The sequence below is a fragment of the Sabethes cyaneus genome, chromosome 3, assembly GCF_943734655.1.
Source record: "Sabethes cyaneus chromosome 3, idSabCyanKW18_F2, whole genome shotgun sequence".
Taxonomy (NCBI): Eukaryota; Metazoa; Arthropoda; class Insecta; order Diptera; family Culicidae; genus Sabethes; species Sabethes cyaneus.
In genome coordinates, this window is record NC_071355.1 from 203,615,645 (window position 1) to 203,640,739 (window position 25,095).

The window sequence follows — 25,095 nt, forward strand, 5'->3', positions numbered from 1 at the left end:
CAATGAGGCTGCAACCATGGTGCTAGGTGAGGTAACTTCGAGCGCACGAAATGATTGGTTTGACGGGAAATGCCAATAAGCGACGGAGAGGAAAATAGAGCTTGGAAAAACTATCTAACCATTGCCACGAGGGAGAATTTGATTAGGTATTGACGAGCGCGGAATGAGTTGACCACGATTCTGAGGAAGAAAAGCCGTCAGAAGGAGGATAGAGATCGTGAGGAGCTAGAATAACTATTCCGGGTTAATGAGAGCGTAACTATTTGAACGAGCTATTGCGGACTATTTTTGGAGGAGTACAAACGGATAGTGGAGAGTGGCGAGTCACGAACAACACTCGACACCATCAATAGAAGGGCCCACCGTGCTAGATGACTTGACCAGGTTGAAGCCGACTTGCGTGCGCCAAGACGCTCAACTAATTGGCGCGAAAGTAACCCAGGACCGAGTACAGTGGAATAGAATTCATGATACTGCAAAGGCCACCCGGCTCCTCTACTGGTAGAACGAACGAACCCAATTGTATAATTAAGAACCGCCACATTGGTTTGGCTAAATCTAATCATTATTAAGCGGTAGTACTAGCTAAGGCTCTGATATTTTAGGACAGTAACTAGACGGCCTCGAAGAATTTTAAATTAAAGCTTGGCAGCAGTTTACATTGCGCCGTACATCAATGGCCACGCGCCATGCTTCTTTCGGTTGTGTCTCAAGAACTGAGAATCTGAGTGGTAGACGGTAATTTCCGACTTGAGCTATGATGACGATGATGTTATCTACTTTTCACAGAGAAAATCGAGCAATTCAATATGTTTGATTCTCAGAGAGGCTGCGTTCCAATTGACTATGGTGAGGGTTTCACGGTACATACTTGCTGACGATGGAAACTATAACTTAGAGCTGCTCAACTAAGATCTTGCCGGAGACAAGTTGGACGAGCTCTTCGGTCTTCCGGCGCACCGGAAGCAATACCGGCATTCGTCAATTCTGGTGCGACAGCAGGAGTACTGCAAGCCATTGAGCGGGTTGTTGAAGTTATGAACCCAGCAAAAACCAACTCATATATCAATGTACGAAAATTATCGTTATTGACTTTTAATAAATTCAGTATCGTAAATATAGCCTAATGAAATGCACACAAGTTTATATTCTGTCGTATTTGACGATAGCAAGAGACTGAACTGCGACTTCCAGTATAGAATTGTATAGCATAATAAGACTAATCGCTTTGAGTCGGGTCTTATCGCATACAAAGATTTATAAAGTTGAATTGTTAACGTATATTTTGTAGTACGTATATGGCCTCCAAATAAGTACGCATATGCTAGTTTTGTGCATCAGATACGATTTTTCATGATATATATAGGTACATATAACTCATTTGTTACTCTGATATGCGTACGAAAATGTTTGCTGGGAAGGCGTTTCCATGGCTGTTGACAGGAAGCGGGAATAGGAATGGGACCTGCCGATGAGGCTTAAGAGCAGAATACTTGGGCTGTCTATTAGCTCGACTCTAGCGATGGGTTACTTGTTGTCGGCTGCATTTGGAATCTCTCAATCCTTGGCTTCTGCTGCAACCCGACGATTCGGTTAGTAGATAGCCTGCGGCTTCACTCCAGTCCTTTCCAGTTCAGTTTTCACAGTTGCCATATCGATGACCCCGGTTGTGAAACACTCGTCATTTTTGAAGTTTACAGTGTGACACATATACATGGAAAGAAATTCGATTCCGCTACAATTATTAAAATCATGAAATCAAGAAGTTTGAATTGCTGTCAAATCATGACTGAACTTCCATATCAGGGAGCACAAAATCATAAATAATAGTTCATGATTGTGCGTTGTGTTGTACTGCAAGAAGTTCGTGGTATTCGTATTCGTGGATTATTATTCATGGTGTATTTTCATAAAACATTAGCTAGAAACCTGAAATCATGAGTCATTTTGCGCATTTTGGAGAATAAATTTCTACCCGTGTATATTCGAACAAAAATCATTATATGCTTTTAGCGGCATATACAATTAAAACAATCAAACTAAGGTCACGTGTGTGTGGCATCATGACTTAAGTCTTACTTGACGTAGTTTCATTTTCGTATTGTGTCTCGTTCGGTGTACACGTACCAAAGTTCAAGTTACGGTCGTTGATAATAAATAAATTGTTAAACGGTGCTACATGCGACACTATTCACCGTGACTTCAAACATCACGGCATAAAAAGAGGATTTGTATACTATACACTAAAAAGATTTGTGAAGACGAGATCTGTCGAAAACCGTAACAAAAACCGGAAGAAAACGAAGTGTTAGACCTGCAGAGGTCAAAAAGGTTGTTCGAGAGCAGTTCGCAGTTGCACGGAAAATGACAGTTCAGCTGAATATCAAATTCAGCTGCAGCTTCGTCGAATTTTGAAAATGGATCTGGATATGAAGGCATTCAAAAAACGTAAAATCCATGGATTAACGGAAACAATAAAACAAAAACGGCAGGAAAGATGCAAACTGCTGCTCTGTCGGCACGGTGTTTCAGAAGTGATCTATTCTGAAAAGAAGTTGTTTGTTCTTCAAACACCGCATCATGCTCAAAATGATCAGTTGAGGTTGGTTTCGATCATGCACGTTCCAAAGCACAAACGAAATGTACCACGATACCAAAATTCATCAACGGTCATGGTATGGAAAGGCATTTCAAAGAAAAGAAAACTTCCTCTATTATTTATTGACAAGGGTGTGAACTTAATACAAAATACTATCTAGAAATGGTCTTAAAACAAAATTTGATACCTTATGTTCGGCGAATGTATGGTGAAGAAGATTACGGCTTTCAACAGGATGGAACTCCAGCCCACACTGCAAATCTTGTGAAGACGTAGTGTAAAGTCAATCCGACAGATTTCATATCGAAAAAGGAATGGCTTCCAAGTTCTCCTGATTTGAACCCACTGGATTTTTGTATATGGCGGTACATACAGCAGAAGCTCAAAGCTTATAAATATCATAATTTGGATGAATTTCAGTTAGTCATCAACAAGATATGAGATGATATTCCGATGGAAGCAGGCCCGTACTGGAACGTACTGGCATGGAACGATTTTAAAAAGCGTTTGAAGTGTGTTATCCAGGCAAAAGGCGATTCAATAGAGTAATGATTGTTTGTTGCGTTCTGTGAGTAAACAACTCACAAGAGTAAAATTCGAAATTCAGCCTTTATTAACAAAAATATATGACTTTGTTTTTGTTCGAAAGCATATGTGTCACACTGTATATTAAACTAATCGAGCGAGAAGCAAACGATGCCCACTCTCACGCAAACGTGTATGAGAAGCATAACATCCAGCGCTTACTCCACTGATGCAAGCGTACGTCAAACAACCGCTGGTTCTGTGTGGCACACATTCCGCTAACTTATGAGCGCTTAGCCTCGTAGCGTCTTTCTGCACAACCTGCTCACAAAGCCAACAACTCACGATCTGCCAACAGTCCGCGAGCGCCATACTAGGATGTATGGCTGGCTTTACTTCATGTATTTCCCTCGTTTACACATGGGAGTAAGACTGTGGGCCTCGCGAGAGTTGGGTATAAACTAGAGAAACGCAAATAAGAGATGCCAAGATAACTCACATTAAAGTAACCAAGGTAACTATCCTAACTTACTAACTATTGGGGGCCAGAAGCACTGTCGAACTGACATGACACATAGAAGAAAATCCTTTAAAAATCATCGTCCTACACATTTTGCTTGCACACTAGCACCCTCTGTTATGCATGTTGCGGAGTAGCTTGCATTTTCAGGGTTTTATGCTGTAGGGTTTTTACATGTGTATGGTTTTATACTGAAAACTCGAAGCAATACTAGCGCGCCGCGGTTTGGCCATGTTGTGAAACATGCTTTTTTTGAAAAATAAGTGGTTTTTGATTGGATGATGGAATTAACGCGAGTGTCTCGTCTGTTTGTCTGTGCCAGAAGGTTACCGAACCTGCCTTGACAAGCGAATGCTGAGGTCACTTCCTTCGTGATATCGGTTATGAAGAACCATCATTGACTGTTCCATTTTTCGCGTAATTTGATCTAAATGAATTTTCCATAAATATTTTTCGAGTTCTAAGGTTATGACTTAGCGCATGAAGGGTTAATTTAGAAAGCAATTCTGCTAAAAGGATGCGTTGAGAAATAATGTCAAAGTAAATAAGTAAAGTAAAGTAAAGTAAAGCATTGTATGTTCGAGGCGTTTTTATGTATTTTTATATAGATGAGCATTCAACGTGCTGCATAATATGGTATGTAATGGAAATATCTTCCAGTTTAGCTTTCGAAGCGCGTATAGTAGAAATTGCTTCTGGACATACTTAAAGCGTTCTTCTGCGTATAACGCAGTGTGTGAATAACATACAATATTGCAATACTGCGGGATAAGGCTAATATAAGTAATGTATTGTGTTGTGTATGGATCTTTGAAATTATAACTAAGAAGTTTCATAAAGCCCAGCATTCTATTTGCTTTGTTTATAATAAAGAGAGTAAGAAACCTGGGAACACCAGAAGTTGTGCCTCTCGTTTCGCTGCCCGCTCGTCGGATCATTCCCTCAAGAGCGATATTGAATCAACTGTGCTTAATTTTATTTAAAATTTATCTTAATTTAGTTCAAGATTCCAATGTCAGAATTCTACCAATTTTCCTTGGGATTTTTCCTTTGGGCTTGGACTTTTAACGCAATATTTTTACTGGATTTTGTCGCAATCTCATCTAAATTATATACATATTATTATTACTTCATTTCTTTGCTAATTTAATTACGGTTTTACTTAATATTTTTCGTGTACTATCGGTTTTGTTTTAAATTAAAAATGAAAATACAAAATCCGGTTTTCCCACTTTTTCGGAAATAATCTGATTATCGAACCAGTGCGGCATTTAAGAAAAAGAATTTAGATTTTGGGTTGCCATTCTACAGTCGCCCCTAACACCCGCTGCTCTAGTGTCCTCGTCAACAGCGCATATCCAGCAGGCAGCAGGTAAGGGTTCTTCTTTGAAGTCATCGGCCTCTGACAGGTTCTCTGCTGAACATAGTTTTTGCAGTCATCCAGCATCCTTACTACATTACCAGTTCGCTGCATCTTGCCGCAATATTTTTCGGGATTTTTTGGGATTCGTCCGTCTGCCATAGTCCTTTTTATACTTGGCCGACAAAAATTGATCTTAGGATCTCGCTAAAAACACCAAGAGCTCTTCTTCAACGTACACACTTCATGATTGTAGAGTACCACTGGAAGTATTGGTAGCGAAATTAGTACGGAGTTGTAGGCTACGGGACCGCAGTTGGCTACGTCATTCGCTCCCATCCTCGCAGCTTCCTCCTTAAGATGCGTGTACACCTCTTCCACGGCTCTACGGTTAACACCGATGATATCGATGCCGTCCGTGAACCCTAGGAACATGTGAGATTTCGTGATGATGGTACCGCTTCTCTACACAGTATCTTGCTTCAAACCATCTATCGTCACGGCACTCCAATACCTTACCTGCTGTTCTGAGGCTTGACTTCATCGCTTAACTTGACCATCAAGATTAGTACTTGTCAGCTTAATCAGTTTTGTTGGAAAACCATGTTCGTTTAAGCATAATCCACCACCGTTCATGCCGTTTAATTGACTCACACGCCACCTTGAAGTCTATGAAAATAGGTAAATCTGCAAGTTGAATTTCCGGAATTTACCGAGAATTAGTCACGAGGTAAACATTTGGTCTGTCGTGGAGCGTCCCTCTCGAAAGCCGCCACTGGTATTCGCTAACAAAGGTTTGCTGCACCGGTCTCAGTCTATAAAACGGTATGCCCAAGAGAATTTTGTATGCAAAATTGAGGAGAGTAATGCCCCGATAATTGTAGCATTCGAGTCGAGGGCCCTGTTTGAAAATAGTGCACATGAGAACTTTCAACTAGTTCGTAGGTAGTTTCTCCTGAGTTGATACCTGTAGTGTGACCTGATGGATTGTCACAGTAGAGTCGTTCGCTCCTGATTTATAAAAGTTCAGCGGGGATAGCGTACTTCCCAGCTGCTTTGTCGTTTTTCAGTTCTTTCAGTTTTTGCACTTCGTTCAAAGTTACAGCTTGTCCCAAGCTCAACCATAGCTTGTCCATCATCCTCAACCATTATCTTGATTCTGTCGAACGCTTCATCTTGTTCACCATTCAACAGCTCAGGAGGTGGTCAGGTTTTGGAAACAACATTTTTAGGATTATGCTGAAATAGAAAGGGGCACACTAAGCGCCACATAAAAACACAGAACAAAAAGATAAAGAAATAGACAACAGGATGGTGACAGAAGAAAACTTTACATTTCTTCATTGTGTAATTTAAGTAGTTTGTTTTCATAACTCATATTTACTACATATTTACTCATAAACTTGGTTGCTCTTCTTGTATTATTTCGTGTAGCATTGCTTTTCGAAGTGACTGTCAATGGCGCAAAGTATTTTTAATACGGATTAGAAATGAAACTCTGACATTTCATGACGTCAATTACCTACGCACAAATAGCGAACGAACAAATTCTTGACGTTCTAAATTGATTTTCTATTTCTCAGATCTCGCACAACCTACGCGCGAAACATTCCGAAGCGAATGTTTGTTCGCACGATATTGGTACCTCTACAGAAGAGCTGTCGTTTCAGCAGCATACCGAAATTCAATGTCTGTTTGGTCTGTGTAGAAACATGCAATTTAACGATAAAATTGGTTCTGAATATCTTTGTGTTCGATACTGACAATTTTCAATTCAATAATCCATAAATAATAATTTTCGTGATGAAACGCATAATAGAACTTACTCCTACGCTATATTACTTTAAATCTGATAATCGAACTAACTTTAATGTGAAAAACAACATAGAAGTAACCTCTTATCTATCTTTTTTTCTTTAACACAGAACCACCAGAGGATAAACCGGCAATCATCGGAGTGCAATCGCGGTACCGTCCCGGAGACATTTTACGAGCCAATTGCTCGTCGTTACACTCCAAACCTGCTACCAATCTGACTTGGACAATTAACGATGTACCGGTGAGAGCTTTTTCCAGCATTCTATAGCTACCCAATTCAATCGCTTTCCACACGTGGAAATCCTTCGACTCATTTTATCACCACAATAAGTTTCCCTGAGCATGTGAAATTTCCTTATCAATTCACGTAGACACAAACACAAGCGCGGGTTTCCATCGCAATCGGTAAATCCCTGCCATTATTCCTGTTGCCACAGTATCGAACCGGAGCATTAATGTTGTGTCTCCCCGAGGACAAGGTCGTGACGGAAAATTCGTTGCGAGGTAAAAACCAAAATCCAAATTAAACCTCACCACAAAATGGCATTCGGCTTTTTGACTCCTACAGCTCCAGTGAGTGTGCGACAGTCCTTTCCGATTTCCCGATCCTCCAACGTACGTAGGCATCAGGCACCACGTCGCGCAGCCAACCTCAGGAAAATTCAATTTCCAATCCGACTATCCCGTGATGGTTGTCTCCGGTTCGCACTGGTTCGTTCACATGCACCTACAAACACAAACGCCCCGCTTTTCTACGGGACAACTCTTGCCTTTCCCGTTGCGGCAGCACCGGTGCGGCGCAGCGCGGCGACAACCTTCCGGGAGCTCTTCGAAGCACAAAGCTCAAACTGGATTCAAAACCTATTTAAAATATAATTGAATTTGCACTTCCCAATCAGGCACAATTTCACGCTTCAAATAACGTCACCGGCGACATCGTCGTCGTCGTCGGCGTCGCCGCCGTCGCCGTCGAATCTCCTATCGGCAGCCTGCAGGGGCAGAAAAGCCCTCCGGTGCTCGATGGTGTCACGCAGCGCGTGCTCCATTTCGGGAATTGGGCTTACGGTTCTTAGCAAAAAGTTGCAAACTGAAGAATAATTAAACGTATGGTCGGAAGTGAAAGTTATTCCATCTTGATCCTTCTACTAGATTGTTGAAAGTGACGAATTTATTTGCAGGAGAACAGTTTTCAACTATTCGTGTTTCAACTGCAATTAATAATTAACATTCAAAATTATTTCAGCTCACGTGCACTGTAGCTGTCAGTGACATTCCAAATTTTTCGGTAACCTGCAGATTCTTGACATCGATGTATCTTATCAACAATCAATATATTCAACTTTTTAGAAGAATTGTGTCATAAGTAATTTATTTCGTAGCAACTCATCTTTAAACGGATTGATTGTACATTGATTGATGGGAAAACACCAAAAGAAAAAATGTTGAATACGATCTATCGTCGACTGCAGTAAGGAAGCATTTTTTACTGAATAACTGTGTACACACCGTCCTGGCTATCTGTAAACATCGATTGTTATTTATTGTAGTTGCTTATAGTATCCACCATTGAAGATACCTAAGTCCTTTGCTACCTTTTGCATTGTGCACTACCTTTCTACCTGAAAGCGCAATGAAGTGTTGTGAAATACATTTTCGAAGTGTGTAGCGTAGTCGATTCACTTTGTCGACTGGAGAAAGAGCAGTGTAATCGTTTAAATACACATTACATGTTTATTTACTGATAAAATGTTTCCTGAGTGCTGCGGAACTTGCGTTCTTCCAAGAAGAAAAATGAATAGAGAAAAAATAGCTTTAGCAGGATGATAACTTGATATCATACATGATGATTTCTGAGTGATACGGATACTACCGTGCCTTGATAGAACCTGCTGCACCAAACTTTTGCGAAAAATATCCAAATCTGTTTTCTAAATCGCCATGATATTTTGAATGTTTTACCTATGAGAATAAAATAAAATCGTGCAGTTTTATTTTAAACTGAGACCAATATTTTCTCCATTATTTTGACTGAGTTTTATTTTAGCTCAAATCATATTAATTTAGTAGAAGATTTCCATGTCAGTGTTCTATGCCCATCTTTCTTGACTTTCGGGTACAATTGGATTAAAAATCAAAGTTAAATTACATTTGGACTTAAAATTCGATTGAAAATTCGACTTAAATTTGAAGTAATTTAGATTGGAAGTTTCAATTGGACATGAAATCAAACTTACATGAGAATTTGAAGTTCTTATTCGATTGCGATTTGACATTAAAGTTGAAATGGGACATAAAATTATACTTGAAATTAAACTAGAAATCGGAATTAAACTTGAACGTAATTTGGATATAAATTGAACTTGAGATTAGACTTGGAATTACATTTGAAATTAGACTTTAAATTTGGAATTCAAATTGTACTAGAAATTGGACTTAAACACAGAGTTTAAATTTGACTCAAAATTGGAATTAGATTAGACTAAAATTAGATTAAAATTAGACTTAAAATCCGACATGTAGTTGGACTTGAAATTAAACATTACATTGTACTTCAAACTATACCTAACTTTGGACATGGACAAGAATACTTAAAAATTATTTTCAAGCGTCTTGGTAGAACTTAACGCGAACTAATTGGAAATGATTCAATCATAGTAAAACTAAAAGAAATTAATGGACGTTTGAAATTGAAGTATTTCTTGAAACTAGGATTGACATATTTCGTCTTATTCCCTAACACATTTTTTCACTTTTTTTCCGATTTACCTTCTTTTTTGTACCACTTGCTCGCGGGTTTTTGCTCTAGCTTTTTGTCTTTTCCCTTCCGTTTTTCTTTTTTTCTCGTTTTTCTATTCTCTTTTTCGTGTTTTCTGTTTCATTGTTCCATTTTCTTCGTTTATCGTTTCATTTTCACTTGTTTTCAGTCAAGTTTTTTCTTCTTGTTTTTCCCCTTTTTTTGTAAATTTCTTCATCGTTTTTTCTCCTCCCTTTTTCCTTTTTCGTTTTCACTAACACTGTTTATCTCCTGCTTGCCCTCTTATTTCTTCTTACTTTTCATCTTCGTCTGTACAGTTTTTCCTTTTACTCTCCGTTTCTATTTCTTTTCTGTTGCCGTTCGACATTCTTTTGATTCCTTCTTCTATGTACTCTCCGGGTATGCTTTTAATCTCCTGTTTTGTTTTTTTGTCTCCAGTTTCACCTTCTCCTTTGGTCCATTTTTCTGTTCTTTTCTTTTCTTTTTCTGTACCTACATCTTTTCTATTTCATTCCCATTATGTCCCATCTTTCTCGTTATATATCTTATTTGACTCTTCATCCGTTTCTCCTCTTTATCTGTCCAGTCTCCCTTTTTTGCCTCGTTTTCCTGTTTTCTCCCGTTTACTGCCGTAATCATTCTCAAATTTCAAAATAAACAAACCAGCAAAGTTGGAGCGTGGTGATTTATAAAATGAAATGTAATTTAAATTGTTAGATTTTAGATATCAAAAATCAATGCCATTAAGAAGTTAACAATGAGTCTCAAATAAATTCGAAAAAATTACAAAAGAAATTTGAAATAGGTTAATAGCAAAACGCCAATGAATCGCTTTAGTTTAAAACCTCTCTAAGAGACATAAAAAAGTCTATAAAAAAATTTAAAGAAAGCCAAATAAAATTTTAAAGAAGTTCAAAAAAATCTAAACAAGTCTGAAATGAGCTTAAAATGTTAAAATGTGTTTAAAACTGAAAAATATCTGGAAAAATTCTAGAACGTTTTAAATTTTTAAAATTTTGAGTTTTAGAAGTTTTGAAAATTGGGTATTTCTTGTATTTTTTGTAAATCTCTTTCCCGTTTCCTCTTCCCTTTTCCCTTATTTCGTTTACTTCGTCTTTTAATTTTACACTTTTTCTTTTTAAACTCTCCTTCTCGTATTTCATTTTCATCTCTTCGGTTTTCTTATTTTCTGTCACGTTTTGAATGTTATTAGCTCTTTTTTTTGCTCTCTGGTTTTCCTTTGTTATTATCCGGTTTTTCGTCTTTTTGTCTCCAGTATTACGTTTTTCTGTCGTCCGTTCTCCTGTTTCATTTATTTTCTTTTCGTATCTTTCTGGACCATTTTTCTATCTCAATTTTATTTTGCCCCATCTTTCTCCGTACATATTATTCAGTTTGACTTCTTTTTCTCGTGTTCCTCGTTTCCCCTATCGTTTTTTCTCTCTTGCTATTCTTCTTTCGCTTTTCTCTTATTTTCTGTTCCGGTTGCCCTTTCTTGTCACATTTGCCCTCTTTTTCTTGCTTCCTTTTCCATTTTTTCTGTAACGTTTTTTTCTGTTTGTCTTCCCTCTATTGGTCTCACTTTCCCTCTTATTTCCTCTCATTTTTCTTTTCTTCTGCACACTGTTTCCTCTTCTCTTTTCCTGTCCCGTTTTTCGTTCTTTTCAGTCTATTTTTTCGCTTGTTTTTCTTCTATTTACTTCCGTTTTCATCATTTTCGGGCCGATTGTTCATGTTTACAGTCTCGTTTTTTGTTTTCTGTCCCGTTAACTCCTTTCCTATTTGCCTTTCTCTTCTTAGTGTCCTCCTTACGATCACGTTCTGTTTTTCGTGTCATCCAGTTTGTCTTCCGTTTTCATTTTTTCATTGTTTTCTCCGTTTTCCTGTTTTTCCTTTCTCGTTTATCAATTTCTCGGCTCCTTTTTACCTTTTTTTCTTCCTTTTCTGTTCTGCTTTTTCTCCTGTTTTGCTCCGTTTTTGTTTTACCGCTCTCATTTTTTACTTTCGTTCTCCCTATTTTTCTGTCCAGTCTTCTCTTTTCTCCTCATTTTCTTTTTTTCTCCCGTTTGCCACCGAAATCATTCTCAAGTTTTAAAATCACAACAACCATAAACCATCAAAAGTGGAGCGTCAGTGATGATTCAAAAAATCAGATCCTAAAATCCAAAATGTCAAAAATCAAAGCCATAAAGAAGTTTGTAATGAATCTAAAAGAAGTCTGAAAGGAGCCTAAAAGAACTACAAAAGAAATTTAAAAGAAGTCTATAGCAGGAGGCGAATGAACCACTTTGGATTGAAACCTCCCCAATAAAAATTAAAAAAAGTCTGTAAGAAGTTTTAAAGAAGACTAAATGTAGTTTTAAAGAAGTTCACAGGGAAATCAAAAAGGTCTAAGCAAATCTGAAGGAAGCCTTGAAGAAGTCTAAAGAAGTATAAACTGCAAAAATTCTGAAAAAAGTCTAAAGGTAAATCTAAAACAAGTCGAAAAGAAATCAGAAACAGCAGACCGCAAGTCTAAAAAAGTCTAAAATAGAATATGTTGTAAGAACAATAAGTGTAATGTCCAGTATATACATTAGATTAAGTAGTTCAATAGTTGCACGAAGATACGAAAGTGAAACTCTACAATAATCCTCAAAAACTCTGTCAGGAATCTAAAATAATTCTAAATAAAGTCCAAAACAAGGCTAAAAATCCTAAAAAAAACTATATAAAATCCAAAATAATTCTGAAGCAAGTCTAAAAGAATTGTAAATGAACTCTAAAAATAGTCTTGAAGAAGTCTGGCAGGAATCGAAGAAAAGGCTAAAGTCTACAGTCTGAAGTCTAAAAGCAGGCTTCATTCTAACGAAATTTAACAAAGTCCGCAAGAAGTCTAAAAAAGTCTAAACTAGCCTGAAAGTAGCTTGAAAAAAGTTTAAAAGACTTCTAAAAAAAGTTTAGAATAGGTCTGATAGAAATCTAAAAGAAATATAAAAGATATCCAAAAGAAGTCAAAAGAAACTTTAAAAGAAATCTAACATAGATCTAAACGACTTCATAAATAGGGTAATTTATCTATATTGGGCTGGCGTTGTGTGTACTCTCTTTTTGACATTGACGACAAAATAAAATGGAAGTGTTCAAAATAGCGCACGCTTAACGCATGTTCAAAATACAATAAGGCCATTACAAATATTTTATAAAGTTTTTGTCGTTCCGGTGTTCGGCCACTGAAGGGGGGGGCAAAAAAAAACAAAGTGAATTTTTGAATCGAGCAAAAAAAACATGGATTTTAAGAATTTTTATTTAAGGTTTAAACGTGAAAACCGAATCTATTCTTGCTTATAATATATACGATATTATTTTTTATGCAAAAATATACGAAAAAAGACAAAAACGAAGGAAATTTTTTTTGGACGATTTTCGGAAATTCCATTGTTTGAATTTCCATTTCTGTTTCGTGCTAGAAGCGTTAATTCAAATCGGAGACTCCTTTTTCGAGTTTTTCAGACCGTAGAGCCCACAGACAATTGATTTTATAAAAGGAAATTTGACTCATATCCTACAAATTATTTTTTTGCCCCCCGATTTTTCAAGCCAATTTCCAAGGGGGGGTGACAAAAACTTTAAATATGATTTGCAATGGCCTAATCACCCTTGCAAAAAGAAAGTCTGGAAAGAATTAAATGGACAATCAAAAGACTTCTAAAATAAGAAGAGGTCCAAAGGTAATCTCAAAAAAATCCAAAAGAAGACTGAAAAAATCTAAAAGAGGACTAAAAGAAGTGTAAAAGTCTAAAAGAAATCAGAATGAGACAAAAAGACGTCAAAAAGAGGCCTGAAAATAGTTTAAAAGCAGTTTTAGTGAAATTTGAAAGCCTAAAAGTAGTCTAAAAGAAGCTTTAAAAAGGTTTAAAAAACGTCAAAAAAAAGTAAAATATGTCTCTAGTAAGTCTGGTAGAAATTTAAAAAAAAAATTATAAAAGATCTAAAAGATGTATTATTTTTGTATCATTTTCTGTAAATTTTGTACCATTTTTGAATCAGTTTCCATTTATTTCCTCTGTGTCGGTTGTTTTGGTTGGAATTGTACAATTTGTTTTTGTTTCAAATTTTATAATTCCTGGCATTATTTCGCTTCATTTTCATATTAATTTTAAATCATTTTTCTGCTGTGTTTTTGTCGGTGTCATTTTTGATTTTTTTTTATAATTTTTGTCTTAGATTTTTGGTATTTTGTGCCGTATGGGGTCTTGTTGAGTTTTTTTTGTTTCATTATTACATATTTTTTGTATTACTTGTTGTATCATTGATTTTTGAACAACTTTTTTGTTGTTTTTGTTCTTATTATTACCATTTTTGTAGTATAATTACATCGTTTATATATCATTTTTGTTTCATAACTGCGACAAACGTATATCACTTATATGTGTCATTTTTTGTTTTGCTGAGTTCTAGGTTGGTTTATTGTTATTTTGTATCATTTTATGTTATTTTGTGGCATTTTAAAGCATCCGTTTGAAGAAGATGGCACTTTTCCTTCTAACAAACTTTTAGACCATTCGACCCAAACAGTGCGACAATTTTGAAAAAATAGTGATTCTGAATAGAGCTAATCACTAGATATGTTGCATGCCAAAAGCTCCAATGAACAATGTTTCCAAGCTTGAACATGAGCCACCAGAAATATTTTTAAAACAAACATCAATTCCAATCTTTAATCTATACCTAAAAAAATGACCCTGATAGGAGGAAACTTGCTCAGATATTTACTTTACCAACGCGAATGTAAATACCCATCGAGCGGCGGCAAGTTATAATCCGAAGGCGGAAGTTGTTTACCTGAGACGAATTCAGTAGAAAAACTTTCCCTGTGACGACCGATTCGGTCGGTCGGTCGGCCGGTTGGTCCCGGTCCCGGACCCGGACCCGACAACCAGTGCTAGAAGGTGACAATCATTTTTTTCCTCCATTTTCCATTTTCCCAGATCATGACAATGTCTTTTTGCTTCGGAGCATGGATTCGCCTTATTGAACTTCTGGAGCATCGCATTCCTCAGGTGTTGTCTTCCAGCACTGCATCTTCAAGTGTCTACACGGTGTACCTTACATATAAATTGGAATCGTGTGGCATGCAACCAAAAAACTTTCGACCTTCTATTTGCCCGGCAACTTGGCCCCTTTGCGCGTTTCTCATCTCATCGGCATCTCACGTAAGATCCTGCCAAACAGGCTCGTGCCGAAGCAAACATACTGGGTGGTATTGCACAAACAAATCATCACGATGAGCACGACGAAGGCGACGACGACGACGCGATGGGAATCACGCTTTTCACGCCCGGTTCCACTTTTACGGCGCGCCGGGAACAAGTTACACCAACAAGTTACATATCCACTTTCCCGTTTTGAGTTCGCCGCGCTGTAAAACTTCAAAAGTCACAACGGGGAGGGATCCGAAGCGTTTCACACCCGCCAGCGGGTGCCGCTTTCTGGGGCTTTTCTGAGGTGCGCTCTCCAGTGTGGAAACTACCAACAGCGGTTAGTCCTCGAACACGTTGCTTCAACTGCATGTAGAGAAACTGACTGGAGTGATGAATGTGCACTCGAAAATTTGCTGAATTGGCAAAAACAAACAGAGCGGTTGGAGTAATATTTTCGGGCTTCAGCACACCATTATGTTCCCTACCTTTTGGAAACAGGGTGGGTGGTAGAAGGTACTAGGGGAAGCGGGTGTGGTAGTATGTGATGAGCAACTTAAAAATATTGGTGTCAACTGTCAACACTATACGCTAACCAGGAGTGTACTCTCTTCCTGCAGGTTCTGCCACAGCAGACGCGACAATACAGACCGATCAGAGATGTCAGTACGGGGTTGGAAACGTCAATACTGGGGATCAATGTGATGGTCTCCCACAGTCACTTCGTCAAAGGCAAGCTGAAGGTAAGTGATTAACGTGACATGCAATGACAAATAACGGGCGCGGGGGGGGATAGTTTAACGAAATTAATTTACGTTGCGGTTGCGGGAGAAAATATTAAAAGTAACAGCGTGATTTACTCGATGGTGGTCAGATTTATGGTTTTTTTACGTGGTAGACAAATTTCATTTATCTTTACATCCAAGAGATGTCATTTTTACTATGTGAATTAGTTCTTCTTCCACTCAATTTTAGCATATTACTGGAAAAATAGCCGGAATTGAACGTGTCTTATTTATACAGAACCAAGTTGCACAATAAAAATGGTTGTTCGTAGAACCACGTAACGTTGGAATGTATCCTATTCAATTTATTAAACCGAATTCAGGCATAATCGACCATAACGCATTTAGCTTAACTGAATCATACGCTGCCTTGTCTATAAACAATCGGTACATCAAGTGAAATTTTCCAAATTCATTGAGAATATTTCGCAAGGTAATTAGTTGGTCCATTTGTGGAACGCCCATCTCGAATGCAGCATTGGTATTTGCCAAGAAAAGATTTGCTACTATGACGTCAATCTCACGATCTAAAAGGAAATATTATGAACAGAGTTGGGGAGAGCTATCGTCAAACGTGGACTTTCACTGTATTTTACGTATTCAGTTTCACAAGATCATGGAAAAGTAAAATACTTTCAGTCGGGGCGAGAAGGAAGCGTTCTAGACGGGACGTCAATATCGTCATCGGGGATATGAACAATCATATCGGTATGAAAGCGATGTATAGACCGCGGTAACCGGGCCCCATTGCCTACTCACTGACACGACCGATAACGACTAGCGACGTATTAGCTTTGCAGCTGGACGAGACCTGGTGATCAGAAACACTCGCAAATTTATCCGCACAGCACAGCACAGCACAGCACAGCACAGCACAGCACAGCACAGCACAGCACAGCACAGCACAGCACAGCACAGCACAGCACAGCACAGCACAGCACAGCACAGCACAGCACAGCACAGCACAGCACAGCACAGCACAGCACAGCACAGCACAGCACAGCACAGCACAGCACAGCACAGCACAGCACAGCACAGCACAGCACAGCACAGCACAGCACAGCACAGCACAGCACAGCACAGCACAGCACAGCACAGCACAGCACAGCACAGCACAGCACAGCACAGCACAGCACAGCACAGCACAGCACAGCACAGCACAGCACAGCACAGCACAGCACAGCACAGCACAGCACAGCACAGCACAGCACAGCACAGCACAGCACAGCACAGCACAGCACAGCACAGCACAGCACAGCACAGCACAGCACAGCACAGCACAGCACAGCACAGCACAGCACAGCACAGCACAGCACAGCACAGCACAGCACAGCACAGCACAGCACAGCACAGCACAGCACAGCACAGCACAGCACAGCACAGCACAGCACAGCACAGCACAGCACAGCACAGCACAGCACAGCACAGCACAGCACAGCACAGCACAGCACAGCACAGCACAGCACAGCACAGCACAGCACAGCACAGCACAGCACAGCACAGCACAGCACAGCACAGCACAGCACAGCACAGCACAGCACAGCACAGCACAGCACAGCACAGCACAGCACAGCACAGCACAGCACAGCACAGCACAGCACAGCACAGCACAGCACAGCACAGCACAGCACAGCACAGCACAGCACAGCACAGCACAGCACAGCACAGCACAGCACAGCACAGCACAGCACAGCACAGCACAGCACAGCACAGCACAGCACAGCACAGCACAGCACAGCACAGCACAGCACAGCACAGCACAGCACAGCACAGCACAGCACAGCACAGCACAGCACAGCACAGCACAGCACAGCACAGCACAGCACAGCACAGCACAGCACAGCACAGCACAGCACAGCACAGCACAGCACAGCACAGCACAGCACAGCACAGCACAGCACAGCACAGCACAGCACAGCACAGCACAGCACAGCACAGCACAGCACAGCACAGCACAGCACAGCACAGCACAGCACAGCACAGCACAGCACAGCACAGCACAGCACAGCACAGCACAGCACAGCACAGCACAGCACAGCACAGCACAGCACAGCACAGCACAGCACAGCACAGCACAGCACAGCACAGCACAGCACAGCACAGCACAGCACAGCACAGCACAGCACAGCACAGCACAGCACAGCACAGCACAGCACAGCACAGCACAGCACAGCACAGCACAGCACAGCACAGCACAGCACAGCACAGCACAGCACAGCACAGCACAGCACAGACGGACAGACGAACAGACGGACAGACGGACAGACGGACAGACGGACAGACGGACAGACGGACAGACGGACAGACGGACAGACGGACAGACGAACAGACGGACAGACGGACAGACGGACAGATGGACAGACGGACAGACGAACAGATGGACAGATGGACAGACGGACAGACGGACAGACGGACAGACGAACAGATGGACAAACGGACAGATGGACAGACGGTTCTTTAATAGGCGTGCTTTCAGCTTACATTCTTGTCGCATCTGTATTTCTGTGCCTTCTTTTTTCGTCATTTTTAATCCAGTCGCAGCTGCTTTTCTCTGGGAATCATTTTCTCCTCTTTTTCCAACTTTTTCTGGACATGTTTTAAGGTTCCGTCATTTCCGGTTTCACCGCATCATTGTCAGCATCTGGGAGGAAGAAAAAATGCTAGAGGAGTGGAGGCATGGCCTCATTTACCCTACTTTTAAAAAGGAACATCGACTCTAGTGTAAAAACTATGGAGTTATTACATTGCACAATCCTGTCTACAAGTTGCTCTCCAGTATCCTGTTTTATAGACTAAAATCGCTAGCGGAGTCCTTTGTCGGGGAGTACCATGCTGGTTTGCATGAGGATCGCTCCACGAAGGATTAGATTTTTACCCTGAGTCAGTTATTAGATAAGTTCCGGGCGTACAACTTGAAGAGCTATAATCTATTTGTAGACTTTAAGGCGACGTACGATTCAGTCAATCGAAATGAGCTGTGGCAGATAATTCAGATAAAGCAGATAATTTTTAGGCTGATTATATCGGGATAAAAAGCTGACAAAATCTTGAGCTGACGAAGCGTCCCAAGTTACAGTTTGGGGTTTATTACACGCTTATGATGGCATTTAAGACCAAAATTGGCCTTAAGAACTATCATAAGAGTACAATAAAACTCACATTGTTGCTTGGGGTACGAAACGTACGAGACGTACGAAACGAAACGTTTTCGTACCAAATATAAATAATACGTATTAATAGCGTTTGTGGTAAAAAAAAACCTGCAAATGTTTTTAAATGGTTTGAATATTTTTTTATGAGCTACGTGCTAAGCTCGTTATAAGTTCGTTTTACAAAAATTCTTACTACAAAACACGAAATTGTGTTCTCAGTGATATGCTATCATAACCAAGACATCACTGCTACTCAAAATCTTTCGCATTCGTTTTAAACCTGCCAACTGTCCACCGTTCTGCTAAACCTCGACACGCAAGTGTTGATTTTCTTGCCGGAACTGTCCCCGTCTGTGCCGGAAGTGCCAGCGCAAAAACAGTGTCAATTCATTAAACACCACTTCAGCACTTCATAAAGTCCGCTGCAACTTTCGGAATTAACCTCCATCTTTCAGTTTTACAAGTTGTCGACTTTGCATAGACCTACCGAAGAAACAATAACAAAAACAACAGAAGGGGGCAACAACAGAGAGGGGGGGAGGAACAAAAGCCGGCACCAACTTCGCCGAACCCTTTGCCGCCTGCATACAATTAGGACAACTTTCTTCCGCGAAACAAAGCAACACCGCAGCCGCTGCCGCTGCACTCTGTCGCGTTCTTTGTCCGTGTCGTTTGGCGCACTTTGGCTCAGGCCACAGGCCAAAATCGGACAAATATTTACGACTGCGCCACTTTTGTAGGCCCATTTTAGATGATTAATGACAATATCCGTACTTTGCTTGATTAATGGAAGTAATCCTGATAAATACTTTTTATGTTGCTATAAAGCGTTTAAAGATTTCCTTATCAATTCAACATAGAGTTTGCTCAAGTTAACCAATTTATTTATTCTAAATTTCAACTTTTGTATTTCTTCTTTGAGAAACTAAATGTGAAAGCCAACAACTAACGCCAGAAAAAAATTCAGCAATTTTATAACTCATAAACATTGAACAACTACTTTTCACTTAGCACTAGTGTGCGCTGTCGGAGATGGTTTTCCTTCCGGTACACCTAGCAAGAAATATCGGACAGACACTTCTACCCTTCATTGAAATGTTAATCAAAACGGGAAAGTTAAATTAATTAATTATAAATTCTAATTTGAATTTATGTCACTTGTTTTCAGTGTACATTATGGTGCAATTCGCATTTATCAGAAATGCCCGGTTTCGAAGGGTTGGATTATTCCTTACGTTTTCCCTTTTCTCCGACAAAAATGCTTAATATTTCCGTTTTTTTTTCTCCTGTGCCTCTCACCTCAAAACCCTCGAAGGTTGTCCCAATCGAGACCGCTTATCTGCGATGTGGACTTCAGCTTCTCAACCTACCTACAACAAAACTTGACCGAGACAGCGACTCCGAGACTCAGCTCGAAAGCTGCTGAGTTCGGTTCCTTCATTCAACGTCAGTTTCTCGCCTTTCGGGCAATTTTCCAAGGAAAACAATAGATTCAATTCCATCACGGGTAATCGGTGTTAATTAAAAGTTAAATTGATTTGAGAAACCTTTTTTGTGTCGGACGGTGTCAGAGCCTGAGCCCGATGGCCCGCCTTTGTCGAACCTTTTACGTGCCCGCGCTCAAGGGTTGGCCTTTGTGGATTGTTCCTGTGGGTAGGCCACCTTCGGTGTTCGGTTCACCGTAGTTGGTACTTAGTTTAGGTTAAGGTTGGATTGAAAATAATGAGTAGGTACAGATTAAACGGTGATGTTTCCTCCAAAACTTAAGTTTTGAGGAAATATATTCAATTTTTAGTTTAGGTTTGATAACATTTTTCCCTCTTATGATATGCAATTCCAGCAAAAAACAATATATTTTATATTGCCTCCCTCGCGTTTAAAAACAAAATTAATTAAATCAACTGCTCCATCGTCTTACCCTGGCTGCGGTTCGCACGAAGGCTACCACGTAGAAGGGTTGATTCAAAGTTCTCAATTCACCTCTTGAAACTTTCTGATATGGTGGTAAAATCACCCACCGACGTATACAAATGCTTTTCCATACAGCACACTGAAAGTGAACCTACGAGATGCATGATACTTAACGATTAAGCCATTGTTCTTCGCTGTGACGAGGATTCGTTAGCCCAGTTGAAGCGTACTTCCTGCCGACACCGTATAGGCAACTTTCTGCACGGGCAAGCAACTGCACAGAACGGAAGGTGTGAAGAGATTAATTTCAATTATCCTTTTAATTAGCGACAGGTTTCTTCTTTCGCAAGAGAGGTGCTTGCTTGCTTGCTTGCTTGCAATAAGCAAGGGAGCCGGGCTTAAAGTGGAGCAACTTAAGGATGGTTGACTTAATTTTTTTCCGCTCTGTTTATTTTCCTTTTTCATGCAGCTCAAATGCGACGCCGCGATACATCAAATCTACCATGAAAGCACGGAGCGGCAATTAGAGGAAGATCGACCCCGCATATTGGCCACCGGTTCATCCAGTGGGCACAACATGAACCTATTTCAGAGTAGCGTGTACGACGGAGAGCTGACCGATCAGGGCGATCGGTATCTCACGATGAACGGGTATAAAGGTGAGTAGTCTGGCTGTCAGATGCATTTTTTTCTTACATTGGAATCAACGTAATTCAATCAATTCAATCACCTACATATGTACGATATTATTGTTTCGATGGAGAAAAATTTAAAAAAAATGGAGCCTGGGATGGTTCGATCACTTAGACTCAATTTTGATTCATTTGACAGTAACGTCTTAGGCGAGCAAAATTTGGCAAAGTTGTATATGGCACATTTGTAGAACTAGTCTAAATTTACTGCATGAAGTTTTGCTGTGCCTTTTGTATTTACGGTGCTACAATGCTAGTACCTCATTAGTGACTATATGAACGTTCACTTAGTTACTAATGAGGTACTAGCATTGTAGCACCGTCACTATAAAAGTTACAGTAAAACTTTGTTCAGTAAAATTGTAGATAATAACTAGTTCTTTGTAGGTTGGTAAACGGCTGAGCAATACGTACCATCGGTGCCTTGCGCACTGGGCATAAAATAGACCCAACAGTGGTCCACAGCCTCTAACCCAGCAACTCCTACCCCTACCTCCTCGTGGTACCAGCCGGGATACGAGCAGCCTCGGTGGAGATCGGGTAACCAACCCCGGTGGAAGCCAAGGTCGTCTGTTGACAGGGGAGGAGAGCTCCTTCGAGCTACGTTTGCCCTCCGGCGATATTGTGGAGTTGGTAGCGGAGTTTGCAAGCCTGAACCACTAAAAAATCAAAGCAATGGACTCCGTAAGTAACAATAACTCTAATCGGAACGTTCGGCGAAGACCTAGGCGACGAAAACGGACTAACGATTGGAAATTAGGAACATGGAATTGTCGATCTCCAAATTTTCTCGGAATTACCGCCGTGCTTTCTAAAGAAGTGAAGAGCCGCAAGTTCGACATCGTAGCGCTGCAGGAGGTATGCTGGAAACGAACGTACGTACGTATAGAGATGGTCATACCATCTACCAGAGCTGCGGCAATACACACGAGCTGGTCACAGTGATTTAAAGTGATGGGCGAGACGCAGAAGCGGGAGATCGGGTGGTGGCCGATCAACCCCCGAAGGTGCAGATTAAGAATGAAGAGCCGATTCTTTAACATCAGCATAATTAACGTGCGCAGCCCTCACCTCGGTGAGGGTTATCGGTCATATCGATGATGACAAAGACGAATTTTACGCGCAGCTGGAGCGTGAATACGACCGCTGCCCAAGACATAATGTCAAAATTGTCATCGGGGACTGTAATGCTCAGGTTGGTCAGAAGGAGGAATTCAAACCGGTGATTGGGCGGTTCCAGCACACCAGCAAACGAACGAAAACGGCCCAAGACTTGTCGATTTCGCTGCCTCCAAGAACATGGCCATACGTAGTACCTCCTTCCAGCATAACCTCTACCATTGGTACACCTGAAGAACCAGACAGAATCACAAATCGACCACGTTCTGATAGATGGTCGGCATTTTTCAGACATTATCGACGTCAGAACCTATCCGGGGGTTAATATCGATTCGGATCACTATCTAGTGATGGGAAGGATACACACACTTAAAAAACTACAAGGTATACAGCCCTAAAGGTTGTACGAAAGGGTGACGTAGGACTGTGTCATAGAATACTCATTACATTGATAACATGTTTTAATCGATGAAATATAACTTTATGTCTGATCATTAGATCATAGACTAATGCAATTGCATTTATGGCATATGCATATTTGAGTATCTGTGAGTATCATTGTTTGAGTGTTTATTTGTAAAAGAAGAGCGAAATATTCTGATTTAGTTCTTCATTGAATCAATGGTGGTTTTGAAAAAAACCGTTTGAAATTGTTTGGTGGCCCTGAAAAGAACTATGTTTGAGCTGAAAGCACTTCTTAAAAATCAGTACGATAATTACTGTTGCCAATATATAGATGGATGTCGCTATTCGGTCCTTTAGACTCTAGGATGATGGTTGCCCGCTAATACAGGAGTGATAGGAAATACCAAATCACTGTAAAGTACAAATGGATTAGTTTTATCAAAATACTGACCGTCCGTCAGTGCGATCGTGTGATAAATGAGCAGACGGTGAACCTAGTGTGCTATTTTATAGTCACTGACACTGCCGTTGCTACTTGTAAGCTAGTGTAGGTGTGGGAGAAACCAGATCGGCTGCTGCTGCTCAAATAAGTATCCGAATGGAACGTTAACCATTTAGAAAGTGTAGAAAAATCTTTCCATTCTTCAATTACTATAGTTCTTATAGGAACTGTTTAAGACCACAATGGCTTGCTGCTGAATTTGCTGCCCGTCAGTCGATCCGTTTCCATTTGCCTTCAGTGTTGGTTTGCGATAATTGCCATTGAAACTGCCGCCAAAATGCCATCGGGTATGCCTCGAATTGCCGCAAAAGTACTTGGATTTGCATCCAATTGCCGGAGTTGCTGCCAAAATACCATCGTTTTTACCTCCAATTGCTGTCGGTGTTGCCGTCAAATGCCGTTGGTTTCGCCACCAATAGCCGTCGATGATAAATACTGACCGTCCGTCAGTGCGATCGTGCGATAAATGAGCAGGCGGCGAACCAAGTGTACTATTTTATAGTCACTGGCACTGCCGCTGCTACTTGCAAGCTAGTGTAGGTGGTGGAGGAAACCATATCGGCTGCTGCTGCTTAAATGATTGTGCGACACTGATTGAGCAAGCTATCGAACAATTTCGCATGTCTGCGATGGGGATAATGCAAAAAATAACGTAAAGTGCATCGTGTGGGATTCACGTAGGCCATTGCCCGCTGATTCCGCTTGTCTTCGGGGTCGGTGTTGCCGTCAATAGCCATCGATGTTGCCAATTGGATTGGAAAAGGGGTGTGGCTTACAAAGTGGTCTCAAAGGTTATCATTTGGATCCAAATCCTTTGGTGTATCTAATTGTCGTCCGTGCCTGTGAAGCTAGGCGATCACAAGGGAAATGTATGGGAAAATTCGACCTAAAAACTTTACACACATTTTCACTATTTACCGTATAAAAAATTATTATTAATATGTTACTACAAAATTGCTGGACATTTTATCTATCCAACGACATATTAACTGTTATGTTTCGTTCAGTAGTATAGTAGCTATTAGCGTTTGAAATATTTCATTCAAACGTTACACTTTTATTTTTCGTTTTTACAAAGTGCTACCCAGTCCCAGTATAGTAAACAAAGACGTAGTCCTACGTCAAAACTCAGCAAAATTTGCCGAGATTTGGACAGGCGAGCGTTCGGTAAAAATTTTAGTTTTGCAAATCGACGTTTACGGATCTTTACTAACGTTTGGCATCATAAAAAATTTTACCGAACGCTCGGCTGTCCAAATCTCGGCAAAATTTTGCTGACTTCGGCACTTTTTTTTAAGTGTGAACAAAAACTATCTTTTGTGTCCTAAAATTATATAAAAAGAAAACTTATCCAATTTAATTCTACTATGTATATTTTATTCACGACAGATACGTATTTCGCCTACGACTTGCAGGAAGGAAACCTGCAAGTTGTAGGCGAAATGCGTATTTGTCGTGAATAAAATATACATAGCAGAATTAAATTGGATAAGTTTTCTTTTTATTTAATTTATGGTTTCGTATTCTACTAAGACGCTCCAAAAACTTCAATATCTTTTGTGAACAACTTACGATACCGGCGCCCGCCACGGTATAATCTAGCGCGACTGAAGCAACCGGAGATCGCCGAAAACTACGCGTTATCTCTTGCGACCGCGCTACCGGAAGTGGGTGTGCTGGATGAAGCCCCTCTTGAGGACTGTTGGAATGCTGTGAAAACAGCCATTAACAGCGTAGAGGAGAACGTCCTCGGCCGTGTGGCACCGCATCGA

General features: G+C 40.4%; 1 protein-coding gene across 1 annotated transcript in view; it reads left to right on the plus strand.

Annotated features, from left to right (window-relative positions):
• LOC128740598 (uncharacterized) overlaps positions 1 to 25,095 on the plus strand; it is a 68,596-nt gene that overhangs the window by 22,533 nt on the left and 20,968 nt on the right. Inside the window, exons 4-6 of the mRNA XM_053836159.1 lie at positions 6,930 to 7,063; positions 15,378 to 15,500; positions 21,075 to 21,264. Coding sequence (XP_053692134.1) covers positions 6,930 to 7,063; positions 15,378 to 15,500; positions 21,075 to 21,264 — 447 coding nt within the window. The remainder of the gene's footprint in view (positions 1 to 6,929; positions 7,064 to 15,377; positions 15,501 to 21,074; positions 21,265 to 25,095) is intronic.